Source organism: Trichomonas vaginalis, chromosome V, assembly GCF_026262505.1.
Source record: "Trichomonas vaginalis G3 chromosome V, whole genome shotgun sequence".
Lineage (NCBI taxonomy): Eukaryota > Parabasalia > Trichomonadida > Trichomonadidae > Trichomonas > Trichomonas vaginalis.
In genome coordinates this window covers 13639577-13665419 of record NC_067207.1, presented here as the reverse complement: position 1 = coordinate 13665419, position 25843 = coordinate 13639577, and the positions used below count along the sequence as shown (strand labels likewise).

The window sequence follows — 25843 nt, the reverse complement described above, 5'->3', positions numbered from 1 at the left end:
GTCACTAATGTTCGATTTCGGAGTGTCAAATTACTGTACTACAGTTGCTGCTTCTTTTGCACTTGCGTATCTCTGTAACGAAGAAAAAAAATATGTAAATGTTTTAAAAAAGTAAGTGTTTATTCTTATTAATCTGACTGAGCTTAGTAAGAAGATGTAATCGATATTGTTAATTTGGGTTAAAAATTAGATTTTATTTTCGATTTTAAAATATTACGAATTAATTTCTTTGATTGGCCTTCCTCTCGCGGAAATGTTGAAGAGAAATCCTCAAATCCTTAATTTCTCCATCAACTTTCAAAGGGGTTCTTTGGTGGTATCATTATTCGCTGATATCATAAAATTTGTTTGGTGTAAACCAGGTATGTATTCTGGATTTTTTGGTAACTGTGTATGTGGTGTTTGCGTTATAATTTTCGATTAAATTTTGAATTTGATCCCAGCTACCTCATCAACTTGAATATTCTGCCAAAATCTTTCGATTTTGCCATTCATGTAAGGGCAGTGTGGTATTATCGTGATTGATTCGACGTTTGCATTTTTTAATAAATTTTTGAAAACACCGTAGTTTTCAAGCCCATTGTCACTCCATATGGCAAACGCGTTTGCCATATACATCGAAAATTGTTATGACACGACTTGTTTGTGCCGCTTCTTTAGTTTCGAATGTGACCAAGCCAAAATTTTTCGTGATTTATCGTCAAAACGGCATATAGATATTCACCTTGGCGATGATTTAAAAAGTGAATATCTACATGCCATATTTCATTAACGTAAAAAGCTTCGTATTTTGTTTGACCTTTTGCCTTTGAATTTTTTGGCGGTGTGCAAAGATTGAGAGTTTGAAACATTTATTAACAGTTCTTTCGGAAAATTGAATGTTCAATAATTACGGTCAAAATAATCTTGTAGTTTTTTTCAAAGATGTGTAAGGCTGATTTGTGCGTATTGAAATATGGGTCATCTTCTGAATTTATATCCGATTCTTGTATCAATTGAATGTTGGCGAACGATTTGTACTCGTCTATATTCGAATAGAAATTCTTCGCGGCTTGCGCATTGGCTAGATCCGTCTGGGAGAATTTGAAGAGTTCTTGCAATAATGTGACGATATACTTTTCAGTTATATAGTCATCTTGAAATGTCAGTGAGAACTGTAATCAACTCTGATTTGATTCCTCGCGCTCCTGGAGTCATCCAGTATTGTGGGCAGTATGGGAAAGTCACTGCAGACAGTTTGAAATATTTTTCGGTGTCTGGACGTTTGTTTCGCTCATTGATGTGTCGAGCGATTCAAGTATCATTTGACGATCTGTCTGAATAGATCGTTCTCGGTAGTCCGTGTGATGAAAGGCGACCGTGGAGCGTAGTAGACTATCTTATCTATGATCTTATATCTTGCAACTTTATTATGTAAATTTTGGACAGATCCACTTATTGTACCATCCTTAACTTTCTTTGTGGTGGATATATCTTTATAGTTTTTGGACCCATATTTACGTGCATGTATGCCGTGCGACTAATCGTTTCAATTTGATTGAATATTCAAGAGCGTTTTTAAAAGTTGTTATGTTACGAACGTATAATCTGACAGAGGTCTAAATTCGACATATGAGTTGTGCTAAGCCAGACGTCTCGTTGTTCACCAGTACCTCAGTTACATACTGGACCATGATTTGCGTGGACTGATACGGCTTTCCCCTGGACCACGCTCTTCGCGACGCAGTCGGCGATCACTACGGCTGGCACGTGATCATTTGTTGATTAGGGCTTGATTTAACCATTCTAATCAATTTAAAATCGAAGATTCTTTACCACTCATTTTAAATTTATAAGTTTTGAAAAAAACCGTTAAATCATTATTGAAATCTAAAAATATTTTATGTGTTACAAAAAGTGCGGTATGATATGTCTATTATCTGTGATAACTGTAAAATAATGTGACGATGCATAAGTTGATTTGTGAATCAATTGAAATATTTAATGCTGTTATTAATATATCAGCATGATATATCGTCGGATAGACAATAGATATCACTATCTAAGTAATGAACCTCGTTACTAGTAAACATAATCATATTTAGAATTTTAATTTTTTACACTTGGTAAAATAAGAATAGTTAAGCTTGACAAGTAATTTTAAGTTTTTTGCTTTGTTAAAGTTATTTGGTTGGCAAATGCATTGTGTTCCTTTTTGTTTGAGTTCACTTTCCGTTAATGTCTTATGATTTAAAAAAATTAGCTAAGATTTTTTTATTCTTCCTCTTTGAAGTTATCGAAATATTCTGTTATTTTTTCCTTCAGTAATGTTTAGTCTTCTTTTGAATGTAAGTATTTGTTGCAACCTTTGATGTCATAGTGTTGGTTTGAGAAGAGTATTTTTTGACAATTTCCTTTATTTGCTCATTCGGTTATGTCATTGAAATCGGGTAAGTTTTCATCGATTGTAGAACCAGTTTTCTGTCAGATTTGTAAAATCTTTAGCAGGTCATAAAAAGCTTTTGTTGTTTCTTCTGACTTAAAAATGCAACATAACCCATATCTGCTGTCTTCTTCTTTCTTCCAACTTCTTCAGTATGGATATCATATACTTATAACTCTTTTCCTTTCCTTTTGTACTGAACGCGGTATTTCTTGTTTCTGTATGCTTTTGTCTTTGGATTCATGACCTTATCTTTTTGCTTGAAGTTTTCTTTTCCATCTCTCCGACGTTCGGTGCTTATATAGTTCATCTAACATCAGAAATATAAACAAGCATTTAACGAGGTTGAAGCCCACATTGCACATGGGTTTGACTAAAAAGTCCTCATGAACCATAATAACCTTTCAAACCAGGAGCCAAATTCTTGCGATTTTCATACGGAATCTCTTCTCCCCCCGTTTTCCGAGGAGCAATCATATGAGGAAAATCCTTCTAAAATTTATCTTATCGCGGCAAAGTTCGTAGTGGAATTCTTCTTTATCTTCTTCTTCATCTTGTGGTGGCATCTCTGGTTGTGGTGGTGCAAGTGCAGCGGCTTCTTCCTCTTTCTTCTTCTGAAGAGCAATGAATTGTTCTTCAGTGATTGGATCTTGGCCACGAGACTTTAAAACAAGGTTTGTGCGGTGTAATTCAGAGTGATAGTGCTCTGTAAGGAGTGCTCTTGACTCGAATCTCATGCGGCATGTGTTGCAAGGGAGTGTCATCAAAAATTATTAGATTTTTGCTTTTTTTTCGACCAAAAATTTTTGATGAATTCAATTTTGAAGGACACTAAAGAGACACTTTTTATATGTCCATCATCAATTACAGCGACCTAATTTCTTTAAAAATAAAATGTCTTACCTGTGCAGATTTTATTTATTGAGATTTACAAAAGAAATTTTGATTTTTGCAAAAGCAATGAAATAATTCATTGAGTTATGACCTTCATCTCTCGTGTTTAATAATATCTTATATAAATAAGTCTATTTATTATATTAAATCTAAATAACAGATCATGATCAAAACAAAATTATTAATCAAACCATAATAAATGAAAGCATAGATTTAAAAATAAGTTCTGATTAATTCTTTTTTACCTTGGATAAAAAGATAAAAGAATTTCAAGTTAGAGAAGATAAATAAAATCAAACTTTAAAACTTAGAGATTAGTCAGAAGGTTTTACTGGCAGATCTTAAGGAACTGGCAGCACTTGGCTGGTGGAGCCTGGGAGATGAGGAGGTTTACAAATGTCTCAATGTTCTGGACGTTGATGATCTTGCAGAACTGGCGGAGGTATGGGACGTTGGGGCACTTCTCGTTGACGAGCTTCCAAAGGTATGGAACTGTGTACTTCTCGAGTTCGTCCTCAGCCCACTTGAAGAAGTCCTTGCAGACATCGCATGTAACGCCGTTCTCGTATGAGATTGGGATGCGGGCGACATTCAATTCGAATGTTGTTGGGCAAAGGGAGATCTTCTTGCAGATTTCGAGGTGCTCAAGGCCTTGTTCGAGCCACTGCATGATCTGTGGGACGTACTGGGCAACAAGGGAGTCGCAGAGTGTGGACATTGGAACAGCGAGCTTCTCGCAGTACTCCTGAGCAAGAGCGATGACATCCTTCTCGAGCTTTGTGTCGACCATGATTTCCTCAACCTTGGCAACGAGTTCTGTGCAGAGGTCGCAGACGAAGCTGTTTGAGCGTTGGGCGTTCTTTGGGCAAAGGGAGATCTTCTTGCAGATTTCGAGGTGCTCAAGGCCTTGTTCGAGCCACTGCATGATCTGTGGGACGTACTGGGCAACAAGGGAGTCGCAGAGTGTGGACATGGAACAGCGAGCTTCTCGCAGTACTCCTGGGCAAGAGCGATGACATCCTTCTCGAGCTTTGTGTCGACCATGATTTGTTCAACCTTAGCAACGAGCTCTGTGCAGAGGTCGCAGACGAAGCTGTTGGAAGATGCTCTGATTGCGTTTGTGCAGAAACCGAGCTTCTTGCAGATTTCTTCATGTTCGAGGCCTTGTTCGAGCCACTGCATGATGATTGGAACGTACTTCTCAACGATCTTGTCGCAGACACCAGAGAAGACTGGAAACGCGGCGCAGAACTTCTCAACTAATTTGGCGACTTCAGATTCGACCTTTGTGTCGAGCATGAGCTTCTCGATGTACTGGACAATTGTGACGCAGTAGTTGCATAATAGGCCGTTTTCGGGCTGGCGGGCAACCTTTGTGGCAGCGCACATGTGAAGCTTCTGGCAGATTTCGGCGTGTTCGAGACCCTGGTCAAGCCATTCAATGATCTGTGGAACGTACTGTGTAACGAGGGCTTCGCAGAGGGCAGAGTACATTGTGCCGAGCTTGTCGCAGTATTCCTTAGCGAGCTTCTCAACATCTTCCTCAAGCTTTGTATCCTTGATAATTTCTTCTATCTTGGCGATGAGGTCTGTGCAAAGGTCGCAAAGAATTGTGTCCTTGACCTTGTAGGAGGAGGATGAGCACACGTGGAGCTTCTGGCAGATCTCAAGATGTTCGATGCCTTGGTCAAGCCACTGCATGATCTGTGGAACATACTGGGAAACGAGTGTTTCGCAGAGTGTGGCATAGATGGACTGGAGCTTGTCGCAGTATTCCTTGGCGAGCTTCTCAACATCGGCTTCAACTTGTGTATCGTCAATGATGTCTTCGATCTTCTTGACAAGTTCTGTGCAAAGATCGCAGAGAACTGGGTCAGCAGCGCGAGACTTCTTTGAGGCTTCGCAGAGAGAAATCTTCTGGCAGATCTCAATGTGCTCAGACCCTGCTCGAGGTACTGCATGATCATTGGAACATACTGCTTGACGAGGGAGTCGCAGAGGGTGGAATATGGAGCAGAAAGCTTCTCGCAGTACTTGGTTGCAAGAGCGATAACATCGGCTTCAATCTTTGTGCTAACCATGATCTCCTCAACCTTCTTTAGAAGGTCGACGCAGAGGTCGCAGATGAGACCGTTGGCAGCCTCAACCTTTGGCTTCTGGGCGCATAATGAATATTCAGCACAGATTGCTTTGTCGTCCTTTCCGGCACGAATTTCAGCAAGAATGTGTTCGATGTTTTTAAGAAAAGCATTGCAAATTGGAACATATTGAGATGGTAATGTTGGGCAGCTGGCCTTAAGGGCATCAACGATTTGCTTATCATCATAGCCAGCATTGATGGCATCGTGAACAATGCCTAAGCCTGTCTGACAGAGGCTACATCTGTCTTTATCTACAGCTGAAAGAGCTAAAACAGATAAAAAGACAAACATTCGAAATGAAAACAAATTCGTCAAAACCGCTTTTTTCTCAAGAATGTAACTGCAACTTCAAAAATTCAATGTCAAAACCCCCAGTTTCACAGAAATAGCGATCTTGGATGAATTATAATTGGCTAATATTGTATAATTCTTATATGTTTTTAAAAAATAGAAATAATTATTTTAAGTATTTTCAGAGTGTTTCATAATTGATGATTATATTTTGCATATAAGTGCACAGCGATCATTTTTGTAATATTACTTAGTTTTGGATAATTTGGAATCAGATGAGTAAACCATTCAAATAAAAAGTTTGAAAAATATCCATAATCCGAAAATATTGAACTACGCACTAATCATGAGTTGATATGTTATGTTATTAAAATTGTGACATTAACAAAAGATGGTTTATAATATTGTCGGAATTTTTTAGCGGAATTAGTTAAGGAGATAATGGTATAGCTTGCATCCTGTTTAAATGCGATCAACTCTTTATCAATTAATCTGTAAAATGGCAAAGTTACTGCAAACAAATCATAATGAGATATAAATTTTAGGTTTATAAGGCTAACGATGATAGTATTCAATTGTTTTACAGAAAAATTTTTTCAAAACAACAACAAAATTGAAAGAAAAGATTGAATTTTTAGTTTCGCATTTCTATAAAATATTATTCTTCTATTAATTGATCTTAAAGTATTTTTTTCTTCAAAAATAAATTATTTTCATTTGAATGAGTTCTGCGTGACTTTACAACGAACATCATTACAGACTATCAAAATTTATAGAAAACGAAAGTCACAGATGAAATCATGAGATTTCAAAGGATCCTGCAAGTTCATAATATGGAGAAAAATATTGTTTTAAATCTAAAATTTAAAATGAATGATTGGACATTACATTAATCCAATTTATTGTTTATTTGTTAATCTAGTGGAAACAATTAATATTTTCGAGAAACAAAAATTTGAAATTTGAAATTTTGAAAAAAATGCATGAATCGGTAATTAAACATTGATTTATTAATTTATTAAGCCATGCTTTTGATGTTGGTCTTATTCTTAAGCCGATTTAAAGAATTAATTTTTCCAAATCGTGTTTGACATTAACACATATAGATATATCAGGAAAAAAGGTATCACTTATCGAGTTATTGGTTTTTATGTATCTCCTAACTTTGCCTCGTTCTGAATACAATTCTAGTTAACGAATTTTAAATAACTATATGAAGAATACATCATTTTGGTTTTATTATTATTAAAATGATATATATTAGCTATGTATATGCTTGTAAGAATATTATTCCGTGAATTGGAAACAGAAAAAATAAATTTAGACAGAAAATGCATATCTTTAAAAAATAATATGAAATTTAGCTTTGATATTATTATCCGATAAAATATGCATGATAATTACTCCGCAAATAAAATTTAGGAAGCAAGTTGTGACGGCTTGGGCGGTTTTCAATGGCCCACAAGGAAGGAAGTATCGTTTTATCAGGCAACAAGAGGTCTTGAAATGAGTAAAGGACTGATCACCCTTGAAAGGTTCAAACTTGCTTGCGCGCCGCAGTCTTAAAAATGATATGTTTCACTTCTGGTCGAAAATTTCAACCTCTATGACAGTTGTTGGATGAACAATTGTGTAGCGGGATGAAATCTGAGTGCGGCCTGGGGCTGCAGCATCAATCTTCCCGGCATCTTTACCGCAATCATCTCTTAGATTGCACACAAAGTTGCGAACGAGCAGTTTTCTATATGCGGTAAAGATGCCGGAAAGAGAGAGTCGATGTGAGGTTCTTTTCGAGGGCTCCTCGAATGAACACTGTTCCGCATTGATAACTTGAACGCGGAAGTTTGACCGACAAGAGTGTATTGTGCACTCCTGTCGGTCGCAGTGTCTCATTCTGGGAGACATTGCCTCTGCATGTCTCCCAGAATGGAACAATGTTCCGCATTAACTTGAACGCGGAAGTTTGACCGACAAGAGTGCATTATCCAATCTTTTTTGTCATATACCTCAACCCACAAAGACAAAACCTTACATAAAATAGGTAAACTTTGGTTTTCACTTAATAATGTTTATTTTTAATTTTTTGTTCTTTATATAACTTTTTCTTCTACTAAACTATTTTACAGACTCTACTGAGCTATCCTCACATATACCTGTGACAATAACACATATATACTCCCTTCATATTCTGATCTCATGACATATTACAGCACAAACTATAATTATACAACATACCTCATAAAGTCTGATTTTACCCCTATCTAAGCGTTCAAAACCTATTTTCCCCGCGTAATCTGATTCTTCTGGCTCTGCTGATTCGATTTCTGCTGTCAGATCGTGAAAATATGCATCACACAATGAGATAAACACAAAATACACAACTTAATATTTTCCTTAAAATTGTCAATTCCTCGATCTTGACATATTTATTATTTCCTCCGTTTTCCCTCACAAATATATTTAATTTTCTGAATAAGACGTATAATAAAATGAATATCTTAAAAACTAAAATACAAAATTAATGTTGGGTAATGACTATATATAGTATGCACTTTTGAATTCATACATTTTTTGAAAAAATTGTATTTTCAAAAAAAGATGTTGTTTCAATATGAACCTGAAGAGAAATTTTAAGGAAAATATTAAATTGTGTATTTTGTGTTTATCTCATTGTGTGATGCATATTTTCACGATCTGACAGCAGAAATCGAATCAGCAGAGCCAGAAGAATCAGATTACGCGGGGAAAATAGGTTTTGAACGCTTAGATAGGGGTAAAATCAGACTTTATGAGGTATGTTGTATAATTATAGTTTGTGCTGTAATATGTCATGAGATCAGAATATGAAGGGAGTATATATGTGTTATTGTCACAGGTATATACGTGAGGATAGCTCAGTAGAGTCTGTAAAATAGTTTAGTAGAAGAAAAAGTTATATAAAGAACAAAAAATTAAAAATAAACATTATTAAGTGAAAACCAAAGTTTACCTATTTTATGTAAGGTTTTGTCTTTGTGGGTTGAGGTATATGACAAAAAAGATTGGATAATGCACTCTTGTCGGTCAAACTTCCGCGTTCAATATGAATGCGGAACATTGTTCCATTCTGGGAGACATGCAGAGGCAATGTCTCCCAGAATGAGACACTGCGACCGACAGGAGTGCACAATACACTCTTGTCGGTCAAACTTCCGCGTTCAAGTTATCAATGCGGAACATTGTTCCATTCTGGGAGACATGCAGAGGCAATGTCTCCCAGAATGAGACACTGCGACCGACAGGAGTGCACAATACACTCTTGTCGGTCAAACTTCCGCGTTCAAGTTATCAATGCGGAACATTGTTCCATTCTGGGAGACATGCAGAGGCAATGTCTCCCAGAATGAGACACTGCGACCGACAGGAGTGCACAATACACTCTTGTCGGTCAAACTTCCGCGTTCAAGTTATCAATGCGGAACATTGTTCCATTCTGGGAGACATGCAGAGGCAATGTCTCCCAGAATGAGACACTGCGACCGACAGGAGTGCACAATACACTCTTGTCGGTCAAAGTTTTGCTTCACATTCTGATTGCAGAAGATTGTCTCATTCTGGGAGACATGCAGAGGCAATGTCTCCCGAAATGATACCGTCATACCAACACCAATTTATTCCTTCTTTCCATTGTCATACAATTCAATATTTTTATCAATCTTAATCAACTTTTTTTATTCTTCTTTAATTCAATTTATCTTTCTCCTAGAATATCTATTCCTTTAACAGACATAAAATCACTAATCGAGCTTTTTCAATACTCAAAATTTCATATAAATCTTTGTTATTTTTTCTCTCATCGCTTATTTTATTAAATATACATATTTCCTCTCACATATCCCTCTTCATATATATTGGATCTCAACACTCATCTATTAGAACAATATATTTTCGCTTAATCTCATATTATTCATTAACAATCTTTCATCTTCTTATTTCTAGTTAACCTACCAATATATATATAGAATATATGCCCAATTACATATTCAGATACATTAAATTCAAGAAATTCTTCTAATATTATTCTCCTATTCATAATAAAATCATATTTAGTCTCACATCACAATTCTATCAGTTCTCCAATATCATATCATATTGGTAACATCACATATATCTCTTATAATATCACTTAAATTTGTATTTTTTTATTAATTATATTTAATTAGTTCTACATTCTATTATTATAGAGGTTTGACAAACTCATCAATAGTTAAAATCAAAATCTATTCAGAACTTTGAATCTAATGAAAATTACATTTCGATATCTTTTTGCAAGCTTAATTTTTTGTATTATCTTAAAATACATTTAGTAATGTTATGTACGTATTGAATTCAAATTATAGCGCAGTAACATGCAACTCATCTTGAGATTCACATTTCATTTTCACAATTATTGCATATATACATCAATAACATATTGTACTCATATATCTACACGACTCTAAACTCAATGACATCAAATAATGCTTGTAATATTTAAAATAATTTTTGCATTTTTGATTCTCAGCTTAACTTCTATAAATGTCACCAAAACATTTCATTCCTACCAAGAAATAATATATTAGTAATTAAGCGTTTATTACCATTGTTACTCACATCATATTAATTCATTTTTGTAATTTTTTAAATAAATGACTGGAATCATAAACCCTATGTACCCATATCAACATGTTAAAATTTCAAAGTCTGAAACTTAGTATACATTGAGTTTCATGAAATCAGATAATCTCGTAGATTTCTTAAATATTATATATTGCTGGCCAATAATGATGCAGCATGATTCTCCATCATATCAGCATTCTAAACATATCTTTATTTTGTCAATTGGCATAAATTAAGGGTGCTTTTCAGGCGATAAATGGTATTTTAGATACCTGGGTAGGGTCATGAAAAAGTTGCAAAAGTCAAAAATTGAGGGTATTATATATTTTGAAATTATTTTCTATTATTTGAGCGTTTAAAAAAAGTGGATATTTCCTTTTAAGAAAGACCAATAATTTAGATTAATTTCAATAAATATTTAAATTCTCTATAAAATTACTTTGTTTCATCGAATAATGGTATTACTTGCTAGATATATTTATTTTTATGTGATAAAAATCACTTTTGCAGTTAAATAACAGAAGTCCATTCAAATTCAGTGAATATAGGAATTTCAACCATCAACCCCATGTTTCAATAGATTGCTTAATGCATTTATACGGTTTAAATAGCCAAATATAAGTTTTTATAAATCTGAATTAATGAAATGCCATTTCACATCAGAGTGAAATCATGATATGATGTCCTATCCATATTTTATTCTTATAACGCTGCTGCGAATCATTTAATCTTTAGAGAACCTTATTTTTCATACGAAATTTCTGAGGGCTGTTTAGCCACTTCTGCCGTCTAAAAAATATATGAATTAAATATAAAACCTCTTCACAAAGAGATTCTCTAATTTGGCATGAGAAATTAATTAATCAAATTAAACTTATCGGATTCTTGTTGTATCATCTAAAACAAATATGATGAAATTCATAGTTGGTATTCAAGAGAGCATATCAAATAATAATTAATTCAAAACAATTTGAATACGAAATTGGAATATTTTAATAAATTGATTTGCAATATCTATGATTCTATATTCATGTTCGAATGTTGCATAGAAATAGAAATGAACATTTCCATGATCTGATTTAATTGTTTTGAATAGAAATTGATATCATTTACTCTCCAAAACATTAAACTCTTGCCACGCATTCAAAAACTTTGTCAAAAATATAACACATTGTGTTTTCAATAGACTTGAGAATGGTATAAATGAAAATATATTTTGTTTTAAAAAATTCATAGTGTAAGGAATTTGTCTTTCACTAATAGGGATCTTAAGTTGACAGCTTTCATAAATTAATCAAAAATATCATCTATTCATTATATCTCCTTCCGAGCTGAAGAGTTCCAAAAAATCGTTTTTTCAAAATGAGAGTCATCCATGCATCTAAAACTATACCAAAGAAAAATCCAATTGTTGTAGAACGTCAGGTAACTATAGTTGAACCTAGTAAACCTCAGCAAAAGCCATTATCTCCAAATCAACAAAGATTAATGTCAGAACCCATTGATTTTTTATCAATGGAAATGAAAGATGATCGAGAAGTTCCATCAATATTTGACGATGAAAAGCTTAATGAACCTTTGGGTCATTTAGCTGTTAATATCAACCCTAAATCTTCAAATTATTCATTAACAAATCTTAAGACGATGATTGATGAATTAAAGGTTAAACCTAGAAAGAACAAATCTATGTTTAGGCTTGCAAACTCTGTTCAATCAAAACCCCAACATCGATTCACAGCAGAAGATGCTGCAGGACTCATCTGTGTTGAAAGAGTTCTCCACTCTGAATCAGAATCTAAAGAATATACTCGATCTACAATTCGAAATTATCCTGATTCTTTGCTAAATTTGCCTGGAAACCGAGCCAAAAATGCACGAGCATCGCTTCCTCTTACATTTGCCTAATTTATAAATATTTGTTTGTTATTTTATTATTAAAAAAAATTATATTTATTTTAAATCATAATCTATTAGCTTAAATAATTTAGTTGGATTATTAAACAGTATTAATAATCGATTTACTTAAGCAAGCTAAATAAACTCAAAATGATTGAATCTTTATTTTGTATTAGCTTTTAAATCAAGAATCATTCCAGCTTTCCATTCTAGAACCCACATATTAATGAATTTTCTATTTCATATGTTATAAATCAATCATTATAATCAGTGAAACTTGTTGAAACAATTTCTTTGTACATGATGCAAAATACATTTCAAATTATGTATTTGGTGATTGAAAAATCATTTCAGTTTCTATAGCTGCAGTCTGTTATATCTAGCAATATATAGGATTTTGTAAATGTATCTGAGAAAGCATTTGTATGAATTTGTGTTTCAAAAGATTCGGCGTATAAATAGATGAATTGGTAAATTATTATGCGTGCCATACAAGATACTTATTAGTGCTTGTTATATCAATAGAAAATTGTTTATCGATCTGAGATTGTACCTATTTCTCGACTGATATAATTTAACTCAAATTTCATTTATTTGATATTAGTTTCATAAGAATTTGATGGATAACTTCTGTTTTTTGAAAGTTTATAATGGCATCACATGTGAATGTAGATATATTGGCAATTCTAACATGATTATAGTACTGGTTTTAATGATAATATTGAATTTAAGCAAAAATGGGGTTCTTTTTTGATGCAACTGTAATCCAATTGATGATAGATTTCGTCAAAATTCATTATTCATGAAAGGTGTGCAATATATATGGGATGTTTTGGTTTTGATGCTCAATCTAGCACCCTAACTAAAGAACAATTATTGGCCCATCGAAAAAAAAAATGAAAATGGTCTCGCGTATTCATTATTAATAATGATAATATGGTATTGTTGAAATCTATTGTGGAGCTAGTTTGACTATATCTATTGCATATATCATGTGCTTTAATGGAGAAAGAAAGAACTTAACTCTCATGCTGTAAAATAATATATATCAATTTCCTAATTTAAATTTATCAAACAATGATGTTACCAATTAACGATGTAATATAATCATGAAGATTGTTTTGTTAACAATGTCTAAGTTCGGAAATATTTCCTTGCAACTATTCATAGATTAATGAGATAAATCATTCCTAAAATGATCTTGGAATTCTATTGTCAATATATCAATTTTTAATTATTTATTGAAACTTAAAATCAATAACATCACTATTATGATATTGATCAATCCATTGATTGAGATCTTTTGGGAGTTGATTATGTTAATCAAATGTTTCACTTTTTCCATAACTAGTTGGTCTTTTATTTGCTTTATATGAAGTAAAATTGTTACCTGATCCTAAGTCTTTCTCCACTCAAACAGAGCATTTTCTGAGATATAATTAAGACAATTTTTTGCATCACTTGAAGCAGAAGAAGAATACAAACTAAATAAGTTATGGAGTTATTTGGAAGTTGGGGGTAAATTAAAATAAATAACTCTGTTTATATCTACTAAAAATAGACAAACTTCCTAAGTAGTAATATGATGCACATGCTTCATTCGGGTAATTTTGACATGTTTTCCTGTCACCATTGAATAGGTCTTTGTAGTAAACTCTTCATATATCGATTTCTTCTGAACGTTGTGTATTTGTATGTATTATAGAATTATGATGTGTTGGCAAATTTGGGAAAAAACGATAAATTTTGAGGGTCTGTTTTTTAAATAAATTGGTGATCTCCATTCAATTATCTTTTTTGATATGAATTGCAGCAAAGAATTTTTTGCTTTCTATCCAGAAGTTAAAGAATGCATTAGCCAGTTTCTCAACGGATTCACTGTTGACTGGGTACAAAAACACTGCATAGATATGCTTGAATATTCAACAAAAGGCGGAAAAATGCTTAGAGGAATTATGACTGCAGCTGTTTATCTTGAATTAACTGGATACTCACCAGATTCTGAAGAAGCTAAGGTTGGATATTATCTCGGCTGGGTTGAAGAGATCATTCACGCTGGTTATTTGATAGCCGACGACTTGATGGATCAATCTGAAACGAGAAGAGGCCAAGAATGTTGGTACAAACGTGAAGAAATTGTGTGAAGTTGGTGACCAAGCTGTTAATGATGGTCTTATTCTTCAAGATCTAGCTTATGTCTTATTGGACAAAATTCGCAACAAACTCAATACTAAATACTACGCAAAGTTAATTGAATTCTCACGTAAGATTGGTACATACACAACTATTGGCCAAACATACGATTTCATAGCAAAAATACCATCATTCCAAGAATACAACCAAATTGTAACATACAAAACAGCATTCTATACAGTTGTCTCTCCTATAGTTTTTGGCCTTATTGGAAGTCAAATATACGATGTTGACGACAAATTTGAAGATATTGAAAAGTTTATGATCAGATTAGGCAACTATTTCCAAGTTCAAGATGATTATATCGATGTTTACGGAGATCCAAAGCATACAGGTAAGATTGGAACTGATATTCAGGACGCAAAAATTAGTTGGTGCTATTGCAAGGCTTATGAGTTGGCCAATGACGATCAAAAGAAGATTCTTAAAGAAAAAATCGGCCATGAAGAGTACGTTAATGATATTAAACAACTTTACGCTGATTTGAAGATTCCTCAGTATTTCGAAGAGTTTTCTAGGACAGAATCTGAAGCTTTGCGCACAGAGCTTGCCAACCTTGATCCAAAATATCCAAAGAAAGCACTTGGTCAGATTCTTGAAATTATAATCAAGCGAAAACAATAAATATTAAAACTATTAAGGGTGCACCCGTATGTACGTTTATTTGAGAGGAGGAGGATTACCCTCTCAATTTTGAGGGATTCGTTAGTTTATTTTCTCGATGAATATGCAATAAAATTTGATTTTTACCTTATCAATATACTTCATATAATATACACATGTTCATGTAAAAACTTTTTTCCAAAATCCTCAGGAATTAAGGGATTTTTGAATTTTAAGAATTTTTTTTGAATTTTTTCGAAAAAAAAATATTTTCAGAACAGCCTTAACGGCTAAGATTTAGGAACAATGTTAAGTATCAAAAAGAAAGGAGGTCTGATATAGACAACATATATCGTTGAAGGTTGAAAAAATCTCTAATATTTGAGCCCAAAATTTCAAATTTTAATTTTTTGAAAAAAGAGGCCACCCGTATGTACGTTTATTTGAGAGGAGGAGGATTATATTTTTGAAAGGGTGAAACATTATGAATATGTTAATTATATAATAATATGTATTATTATAAAAAAGAAAAAATAAAGCACGTTAAAATTTTTCTTTCTTGATTTTTTACAAAATCTACTTAGAATTATGCAAAATATGACTAAATAATTATAAATTTCAAGTTAAATTTTAATTTTGATAAATAATTTAAATTTCAAAATATCAAGTTCAGTTCGACTATGTATGTAGTAATTCCTCAATAAAGTGCCAAAACCCTATTAAAATATATGAACATTTTCAACATTTTAATGTTTTTATTTAAAAATTTGATGGAATATGAGCTTCAAACAATTATTATGTAAATAAAAATAATTAAATATATGTATTTATTTGTATTACAACCGTAGTAAGTCGATTCTTCCTTTCTTCTACTGAGTTTTGAATTTGATTTCGAATTGTAAAGAGATTCAAAGGGAAAATACTAGCGGATAAAAACTACCTCCATGAAAGGGTCATAATGGAGTCAAGTTGTATTTTTTGATATTTTTTGCTTTTCGAGCCTAAATAGGTAGCCAAGATAATGCCTAAAAATAAGGTTCTAAATTCTGAAGTTTACATGATCCTCTCGTGTGCACCCTTAACTAATTATAATATATAGAACTAAATAAATTTAATAAACATGTGAATTAGACAAGGTTTACAATTAAAATTAAACAGTTTTTCAAGTTACTAATGTATATAAGTGGTAGGACATTGATTTTTCCCACACTATAATAGTTTCACTTTTTCCATATGAGCTATCTATTAGTTCAGGCTCTAAACTAGAGAAATTAAAAAAAAATATCAATTTTTACCTTTTGAAAAATAAAAACAAAGTGGTACTTAGTTAAATATGAGCTTTTATCTAGATTCAAAGAATCAATTGATTTTGAGTGATTGCCAAAAAATCTTCTATTAGAAGCATCTGGATGAAAATCCTATTGCCAACGACTATTACATTTCATTTATATATGAATTTAATCTAAATTCATAAATTAGATCTGAAATTTTTGGGATCATTGTTTTCCGCATGTATAAAATAGTTTTTCTTCTAATGAGTTTGTGAATTATTTTATATGGTAAAAACGCAATTAGGCCCTTTTTAAAATTTTTTTAATTTCCAATCAAGACATTCATCCAAACAAATACATCGAATTACGAAGTAACTACAAATACTACATCGATTCGTACAATGCTAAAAAACGGAAAATGAAGAAGATTTAAACTCAATTTACAAAATAATCAAAACAGAATTGATTGATTCAAAGAAACGTCTCCCCACAAATATTATAAAAGATATTTTAAATATCATTCCTTATAATAATCGCTATACAAAGTCATATTTATCTCTTTCCAAACTGATATCTGATGAATACCATGTAGAAGAGGTCAAAAGAATTAATATCATTTCCAAATTTCTGCTTTATAAAGAATATGGAATTAAATTAGACAAATCTCTTGATTTCGAAAATTTTAAAACAGAAAATCTTGATATTCATACAGAAAATACAATTTACAGCGCGATTATGAATAATGACCTAGAAAAATTCATCATATTCACTGAAAGAGATGAAATTGATCAAAATCAAAAACTTAAATGCGATTTATATCCATACTCTTATGAAGGATATTCATTACTTGAATTATGTTGTTACCATGGAGCAGTTGATTGTTTCAAGTTTTTAAGAACAAAATTTAGCTCAGAAATAACTCAAAGATGTCTTGAATTTTCATTTTTAGGCGGAAATCCAGATATCATGAGTGAATGTTTGAAATATCAAGAACCAGATGAAGAAAGCATGCATTATGCAATTATTTCACACAATATTGATTTTGTTACATTCTTGATGAATGAGTTCAATATAGAAATAGATTTGAATTATTGTGCATTGTATAATAATCTTGAATCATTTTTAGTTTATTTTGATCAAACTAATGCAATTAACAAATGCATTATTTATTCAGTGATGTTTAATATTCCATCCCTTTTAGAATATTTCCTATCAATTGGTGCAAATATCAATGAAAAAGATATTAATGGACAGACAGCTCTTCATATTGCAGCAGAAAATAATAGTATAGAAACTGTCGAACTTCTTATTTCACATGGTGCAAGTATCTATGAAAAAGATAATTATGGAAAGACTGCACTTCATGTTGCAGCAATGCACAATAATAAAGAAACTGCTGAATTTCTTATTTCACATGGCGCAAATATCAATGAAAAAAATGAAAATGGAAAAACCGCTCTTCATTATGCAGCAATGAACTATAGTGAAGAAACTGCCGAAGTTCTTATTTTACATGGTGCGAATATCAATGAAAAAGATAATGATGGGGAAACCGCACTTCAAATTGCTGCAACTTATAATAGAATAGAAACAGCTGAACTTCTTATTTCACATGGTGGTAACGAATAATGCTCTTACATAAGATACTATTTATTCTTTTTCTGATATTTTCGAAGATAAGTTTCATTAAAAAAAATAAAAGAATAATTAAACTTTTCAATTAAAATATAGAAAGAAAACGACTATATGACTTGTGATCATATATAGATAATGATAATGATGTTCAGATTCTATTTGCATTTCTCCTTGATGTTATTACTATATTATAGAAATTTTAAAAACGAATTCTGAGTATAATGATTATTCTTAGGATTTAGTAAATTTGAAATTTTGAGATTTACAACACAGAAAAATAAAATACAGAGAGATTCACTCAAAAATAAACTGTTTGAATAAGCAAAACAATGCACATGCGTAGGGTCATAATGTAAAATATGCAAAAAATTTCAAACGCGGAAAAAAATGAGAAAATTCAATTTTAAATAATCGTGTTTGCACTTTTTTGCACCCCATTTTAAAAACCCCTGAATAGAAATATAATTCGATTAGTTTATTTTGGATGTTATTTTTCAAACTAATCTTGGTTGTAAAGCAAATCCTGGAATGAATAAATAGAGTGTATCTATGTTATTATCTTTTGTATTTGTAGCAGGTGCAAGAGAATTTTCTAATAAATAAAATAATTCTAAATTTTCATCTTCAAATATTTCTGATAGGCGTTCTTTTGGATCTATTGCATTAAAATAGAAAGAATATGATGTTATTATTGGATCTTTCGAAGTTATCACGATGCACTTGAATTTTGGATTAAAAGTAACCCCTTGAATTGTAATTTGCTCGTCACAATGATTGTAATAGTTGTATTTTGTCAGTTCTTTGAATCCGTTGTTTTTATTGATAAAAGAAATTTTAATAGAGTCTGAATAAGGGAATTGTTCTTTTGCATATCTTTCTAAGTCACTATAAGTTGTTGGCTTCATTATTTCTTGGATTCCTGATACTACTTCTTTGATTTGATCAATAATCAAAATTTTAATTTTAGTATTGGGAAAATCATATTGTGATGTGTTCAAACTTATATCTGATATGTTAGAATTCTTCAAATTACGCCAATATGACAGTTGATTGTTAGTTTCAAACAAAATTATTGTTTTGCTTTGGTCAATTTCAAGAAAATCTATATCCATGAATAAATCATTCATGTAAATATACCAATGAACGCCTCTGTATAAAAAAATGCTATTTGATTATCGGAAAGACGTGAAATGTGACAATAACCTCTTAAAAATTGTTTGTTAATTGTTTCTGGTAAATTATCATATTGAGTAAATGGTATTATTTGATTGTCTTCCAGATATTGTAGTAGAAAAATAAAATAATTTTTGAAAGATGGAAGGAGAGGATCATTTTTTGTAACTTGATTAATATAAATTTCAATAAATTCAACATTTGGATATTTTGATAGATCTTTATAGTTCTGATCTAAGAGATTGAAATATTCATTTAGTAAAAAAATGAATTTATTAGAATCTGTTTGTTTGGTGCTATTGCAAAACTTCTTAACATTGTCTTGTGTATTTGGCGTACAATGCAAAACGCGGAGTGCTGCATCAAGATAAAAATTCTTACTGATCATACAATAAAAATGAGCCAAAAGAGCAAATGTTTGTCATAACTCACTAATTCATTCTAAACTATCGACATGATATCAAGAATAAATGATTAAATTTTGTGAAATCAAACATCTCAAATTAAATTCGTATTTAATGTGATTAATCGCAATGATTCACTTTGTTTCTGGGATTTTCTAATAAAATGTAGGAATAAATCTAGATCTAAAAATTGATTTGAAAAAAATTAAGTCAAAACCACAATGTTTATATGTAATATTTGCATTATTTTATGTGTGTGATAAAAATCCTTTAACAATAGCAAGATTTATAAGAAAATTTGAAATTGAGGGTCAAATGAACGACTCCCAAAAGCGGAACAAAATTTCTTACATTAAAATACCGCAATCGGAGTCCAACTCATTTAGGGAAGAACTTACTCATCGAATTATGGAGATTAAATCAGGTCCTGAGCCTCATTTTACAAATTTGCAACAATTTTCTCGTGAAATTCCAAATTTATCCAACGATGATTTGATCACAAAGTGGTGCTCACTTCTTTACATCATGAATTCGGTACCAAAATGTGGTGCAAGACCTTATGTTTTACAAACATTTGATTTATACATAAAAATTCGATTTTGGACGATCCGACTAGCCACAATTATACCATATCTTCCGAGAAGTCAGTCAGCAGAGGTTTTTCAAACTAAAATTACCGAATTATTATCAAAATTTTCAAGTAACGAGCGATTAGATACAAATATCATTAATGACACGTTAAGTATCATAACTGAATTGCTCATTTTAATAGAAGAAATTGACTTAGGACCAAATCACACTCGAGCTTTTATAAAATTTGAAAATTTTACGCAGTTTCTTGACCAGCTAACTACGAATATCAAAAAGATACAAGAGATTATTGTTTTTGCAGAGTCAATCAATAGCATTTCCGCATGTTTTAACAGATATACAATTCAAAAACTAGATTCCATACAATTAAACATCAAACTGAACATAGAATCGACAACATCAGACAATGCAAGTGTTTTTACAGGTAAAATGCATATCACAAACGAAGAAAAATTTTTATTATTAAATGTCATCGACGCACTTACGAAACAAGACATCAAAGTGACATCGGATGCAGGTATTGACATTAATAGTAGCCATCTGTATCCTCCAAACCTTGAAAAAGTGTTTCTTTCTTTAAAATCTTTTTCAAATTTGGATACAAACACTTTTTCACATGATTTCATCACCGGAATCTCTAAACTAATCACTAGGCCATCCAATTTCAGTGATGTCATCAGTCTTTTATCAGAATCAGTGATGAATCAAGCTTATTCCGAATTCAATGGCTCTTCTTCAGAAAAAATTATCGGTTTGACCGACCAACTTACACAAATTTACCTTGTCCACATGTTTTTCATGACATTGGACTACTTATCGATATGTTCCTATGATAACTCTGTTTCTTTGACTTATGTGCGCACATTGGCATCCATCGCAATGAAGAAAGATGTTTTTATACCTGTTTTGACTGAAATTTTGTCAAATGAAAAAATAATTTTTTTGAAAAATCAAATTGAATCAAAATTAATTAGTATATATGATGATAATTATAATAGTATTATGAAATATATAAGAAAAAACTTTGTTTATCTTTTTATTGAATATCTCAAAATATCTAACACTTCTTTCACACCTTTGTTGCAGTTTTTGTTTGATGTTGATGCAAACAAAGTGAATTATAGCGAAATTCCTGATTTCGGATCGATTTTTCGCCAAATTAAACAAGATTTGGCTCCAAAACTGTTTTATACTGTGAGTTTGTTGATTCCCTGTCAACACAATGCAGCAATACATGGTAATAATGATGTTTGTTATGATTACTTGTTTGAATTTTTCAAAAATCATGGAATTGATTTTAATAATCAGCCAAAAAGTGTTTTAAATCACTCAGAATTGATTGATGAGTTCGGAAATAGTTTGTTATACTTGATGGAAAGGTCTGTTTTGCCTGGATTGAATGAAAATGACTTAGATTTTTTGAAAAATCAAGATGATCCAAAATTTATCGGTCAATTTGTACAATTTATCAAGTCATTGTCAATTGACCATAGAGTTCTGACCAAATTGGTCGTGAAATCATGTCAAAACCTCCAAAAAAATTATTCAAAAGAGAATAGTGACTTAATTTTGCAACTTGACATGATATCACGTGGATCTCTTGACGTCAGTGCTTTCCTTCTTATTATTTCTTCGAATTCTCTTTCAAACAACCAAGATATTTTGAATTGTTTGCTAATTTTCATTTATTTGTTCAGATTTTTCAATCTCCGTGATGAAATCATCAATGAAATGGTTGAAATCGAGCCTTCCATCAAGAATGAGAGTGTTTTAATGAATTCTTTGAAACATTTTAACAAAAAACGTTTCATTGATGGATTTTCTAACATTATAATGTTTGTTTATACTTTGGCTGATACTGATAGTGCTTCAAACAAAGATTTTTTGCATAATATTATGAACTTGTTGAGATTGAACAATACTGTACCGGATTTCTTCTCTCCAACGCAGACACAGGCTTATGAGATTGATACGGCGTTCTGGAAGATAACTTCCCACTTGAATAAAATTAAAATTGAAAAATTAGTGGGAAGAATCCAGAATTTGTTGAAAAGTATTGATAATCAGCCATTAGGAGTCAATAATTGCACGGAATTTGTTGCCGCTGTCGATCAATTTACTAAATCTCAAAAAATTGACTATCAACCTATACAAAAAATAGGAAGTTTTGTGGCCAAACTCATCCAATATGACACTAAGAACTCGTTCAAGACTTCCGATTACATTATCGCGTTCTTTAACACGATTTCCGTTTATAAGAATTTAATTCCTTCCATTTACTCCTATTTCTGCTTCTTGTTGTCCAACAGATCATCAGTAAAGATGAAAATCCCTCTCCTTTTGTCGATTAAAACTCCTGCTCCTGAAGAATTGAATTTAATGCCACTCCAGTTCTTTACTGGCATCTGTTTCCCTGAATTCCAGATCTTTATATGCAGGAACCAGATAACACAGATCAAAAAACTCATTGAAGACAAAAATATCTCAAATGATATTTCCAACCTTTCGTTTAACGATGACTGTTTGCTGCCCGTTGAGTCCCAGAACATCATACTAAACTCCATACAGAGCCATGGCCAGTCAAACAAAGAAAAAGAATATAAAAATCATTTGGTCGGTCAATTAATCGAGATCCGGAAGAAAACAATGGAAGAAAAGAAGAATTCCGAGCAATTGAAGAAGACCCGAAAGGTTTCCTACACAAAAAACCAGAATGAACTGATGAGACTCAAAAAAGAACTCTTTGGATCATTTGACGTCTACAAGAACGAAAATACGCAGCTTGACATGCAGATAGAACACTACAAAATGCAGATAGAAGCCTACAAAAAGTCAATTGAGAACAAAAAGAGTTTAATTGAGAATTTGAAGCAGCAAATATGTGCAATAAAGGGTGTAAAAGAGCTAAAAACACCTGTTCTCCCTGAAAGAAAGCCTTTCAACCAGAAATTCACTGCAAAAATTTCAGAATTTCGGTTTTTTGATGAGAATTCAACTGAAATCCCTGAAAGTAGTGATATCCCAACATCTCCTGAACTTGTCGATGAAGTAATTGTTGAAATTCCTCATGCCCAACAGCAAATTCCTGAAATTAAACAAGAAATTGAGGAAATGGTTGAAACTCCAGCATCTTTAAGGAATTTGATTGGAGATAAATGGCCTTTGTCACTCCAGAATTCGATTTCCAACTCATTGAAACAGATAACAAGTTCAGATTCAGTCAAAGCAATGCGTGTCTTGAAGGATGCATCGCCTGACTCTTTGTCCAGAATAAAGAATCTCCTTTCTGGCGGAAAAGTTGACTCCGGAGAAGCTCTCATACAAAATGATGTAATGAGAAGAATTACTGTAATTAAAGAAATGTTTGATGAATAAATAATTTATATTTATTGTTTGTATATTTTACTACATTTTTTTATACATGGTAAAACTATCATTTGATTAGATTGACTTATATCATTTGCACATATATCTTATTATTTATTTGATCATTGCACTGAGTATATAGTTTCTTATATTTCTATTTGATCTTATACACCTATATCCTGTTATTGGCCATTTGCACCTATATATTATTACTGATCTTTTGCATTTGTTATTTATATTTCTTTTTGATTATATGCATCTATATCTTATTACTGATTGTTCTATTTTAATGGAAATAATTTTTGATTCTTAATTTAAAGGAACTCGACTTCATCAAACAAATCTCCTCAATTTTTGTCCCCTAGTGTCCCAACTTGGGGGAGACAAAACGACACCCTTACTTAATTGAGACAAAAATGAAATGGTAATATTTATCAAATCAAAATACAAGAGATACTATTTGTTCATTATGTTGTCCGTAGTTTCTTTTTTAGCTCATATGAAATATGCATATTAAGCTATTCATATATAATCATAGGCATATAAAAATTTACAAAAAGTTTTGATTCATATGATTTAAATGCTGAAGAAAGCTTTAAATTTCTCATGGGAATCACATGAAGTGGTAAATTTTTAATCATCATAACTTAGATATACATACGTTTATATAGATCAAACAAGAAGAGATAATAATGTTATTCAAGGCCGGTTTCTTTAATAGTGAAGAAATTATCATTCACTATTTCATTGAAGTCATCTTTAAATGGATCCTCACGATCACCTTCAATAGTGGTAGTCCAAAGTGGATTGTCATTCGTAACAGATGTTATTTGTGAAGAGTGAACATTATATGCTGTCTCTTCAGCCATTTCCAAACTTGATTCAAAAGATTCTTCTTTCCTTGCTTTTAATGTAAAGAATAAAATTAGAGCAACTAAGAGAATTAGAAGAATAGCCCCACCAGCGGATATTCCAATGATCATTGGTAATCCAAATTTTGCTTTTTGTTTTTCACCTCCAGAATTTACTTGGAGAGAAATATATGCTTCTGTTTGAATCGCGATAATTGAAATTACTTCAGTTTCTTGATCAGTATATGTTACATAGTACTTTCCGTCCTCATCTGTTATATTTGTTTCAAAAACTATTTTTGTTGCAACATTGGTTTCATACCATGTAGAAATTAATGTCTTTGTACTTGGCCCTTCAAATGATTCTGGAGGAACATACCATCCGGGGAAAACAGATCTTGTGGGAGCAAATGTCACAAATGGCGTATTATGGGGTGTTGAAAATACTGTGGAGTGAGCAGTTGAGAAAGGCGTACTATTTGGTGTTGAATGTCTTGTCGAAAATGGGGTTGCGTATTTAGAAACACCTGGAGAAGAAAATACTGTTTGAAATGGCGTTTTTTGAGCCGTAGAAAATGCTGTCTTGAATGGAGTTTCGATTGGTGTTTTATGAGCTGTGGAGAATACAGTCTTAAATGGTGTTTTATGAGCTGTTGAAAATGGGGTCTTGAATGGAGTATCATGAGCCGTAGAAAATGCTGTATTGAATGGAGTTTTGAATGGTGTTTTATGAGCAGTTGAAAATACAGTCTTAAATGGAGTTTTATGAACTGTGGAGAACACAGTTTTGAATGGAGTTTTATGTGCAGTTGAGAATACTGTATTGAATGGAGTTTTGAATGGTGTTTTATGAGCAGTTGAAAATACAGTTTTGAATGGTGTTTTATGTGCAGTTGAAAATACTGTATTGAATGGAGTTTTGAATGGTGTTTTATGAGCTGTTGAAAATACTGTCTTGAATGGAGTTTTATGAGCTGTTGAAAATACTGTCTTGAATGGTGTTTTGATTGCAGTTGGCAGCATAGATAATGTTTTGTATTGTTTAATCCATGGAGGATTTTTAACAGCTGTCGACTTTTTTGTTACTTTTGTTGTAGCTGGTAACTTGGAGATAGGAGTTGCAACATATGTATATATTGAAGGTGGTACAATATTACTTGTGATTTGATAATTTCCATTGTTGCTTAATCGTGCGAGTGATGTCTTTGTGGGATCACTTGCAGCAATTGCTGATGGCATATCACTGCAACTGGGAGGATTTTGAACTGTTTGCATGATAAAAGGAAAGCTTGATGCTTCTCCTGTTTTAGAAACAACGTTATCGAATTTGCCAGTGTAGCTGAATTTATCATTCATTGATTGGAGTCGACAATTTCCATCAATCAAAATTGCATGGCCGGCACCTTGTCCCTTGCTCTCTACAATGTTATAAACATAACCGTACTCGGTATGTTAATGGATAAAATATCCAATA

At 32.2% G+C, this 25843-nt stretch overlaps 4 protein-coding genes and 1 pseudogene across 5 annotated transcripts, besides 4 other annotated features; 4 read left to right on the top strand and 1 right to left on the bottom strand.

Moving 5' to 3' along the window:
- Window positions 1-2860: part of a mobile genetic element that runs on past the window's edge.
- Window positions 182-214: a mobile genetic element.
- Window positions 182-214: a terminal%2Cinverted (terminal inverted repeat of LTR63 transposon ID:TVAGG3_0330970).
- Window positions 2861-2895: 35 nt separating the features above from the next.
- Window positions 2896-3186, bottom strand: TVAGG3_0330950 (ribosomal large subunit biogenesis; the record flags this gene model as incomplete). The annotated part of the gene is made up of 1 exon (XM_051230427.1): window positions 2896-3186. The coding sequence occupies one exon, from the start codon at window positions 3184-3186 to the stop codon at window positions 2896-2898; it is 291 nt and encodes a 96-aa protein (XP_051100157.1).
- An 8433-nt stretch (window positions 3187-11619) lies between these two features.
- TVAGG3_0330940 (uncharacterized protein) lies at window positions 11620-13161 on the top strand (the record flags this gene model as incomplete). The annotated part of the gene is made up of 1 exon (XM_001325851.1): window positions 11749-12291. The coding sequence occupies one exon, from the start codon at window positions 11749-11751 to the stop codon at window positions 12289-12291; it is 543 nt and encodes a 180-aa protein (XP_001325886.1).
- Window positions 13162-14084: 923 nt separating this feature from the next.
- On the top strand, window positions 14085-15099 carry TVAGG3_0330930 (annotated as a pseudogene). The gene has a single exon. A coding segment is annotated over exon 1 (1015 nt).
- A 16-nt stretch (window positions 15100-15115) lies between these two features.
- Window positions 15116-16156: a mobile genetic element.
- Window positions 16157-16940: 784 nt separating this feature from the next.
- TVAGG3_0330910 (spectrin binding) lies at window positions 16941-19534 on the top strand (the record flags this gene model as incomplete). Its single annotated transcript, XM_001325849.1, has 1 exon — window positions 17085-17978. The coding sequence occupies one exon, from the start codon at window positions 17085-17087 to the stop codon at window positions 17976-17978; it is 894 nt and encodes a 297-aa protein (XP_001325884.1).
- A 290-nt stretch (window positions 19535-19824) lies between these two features.
- On the top strand, window positions 19825-23582 carry TVAGG3_0330900 (uncharacterized protein; the record flags this gene model as incomplete). The annotated part of the gene is made up of 1 exon (XM_001325848.1): window positions 19970-23527. The coding sequence occupies one exon, from the start codon at window positions 19970-19972 to the stop codon at window positions 23525-23527; it is 3558 nt and encodes a 1185-aa protein (XP_001325883.1).
- Window positions 23583-25843: the final 2261 nt, after the last annotated feature.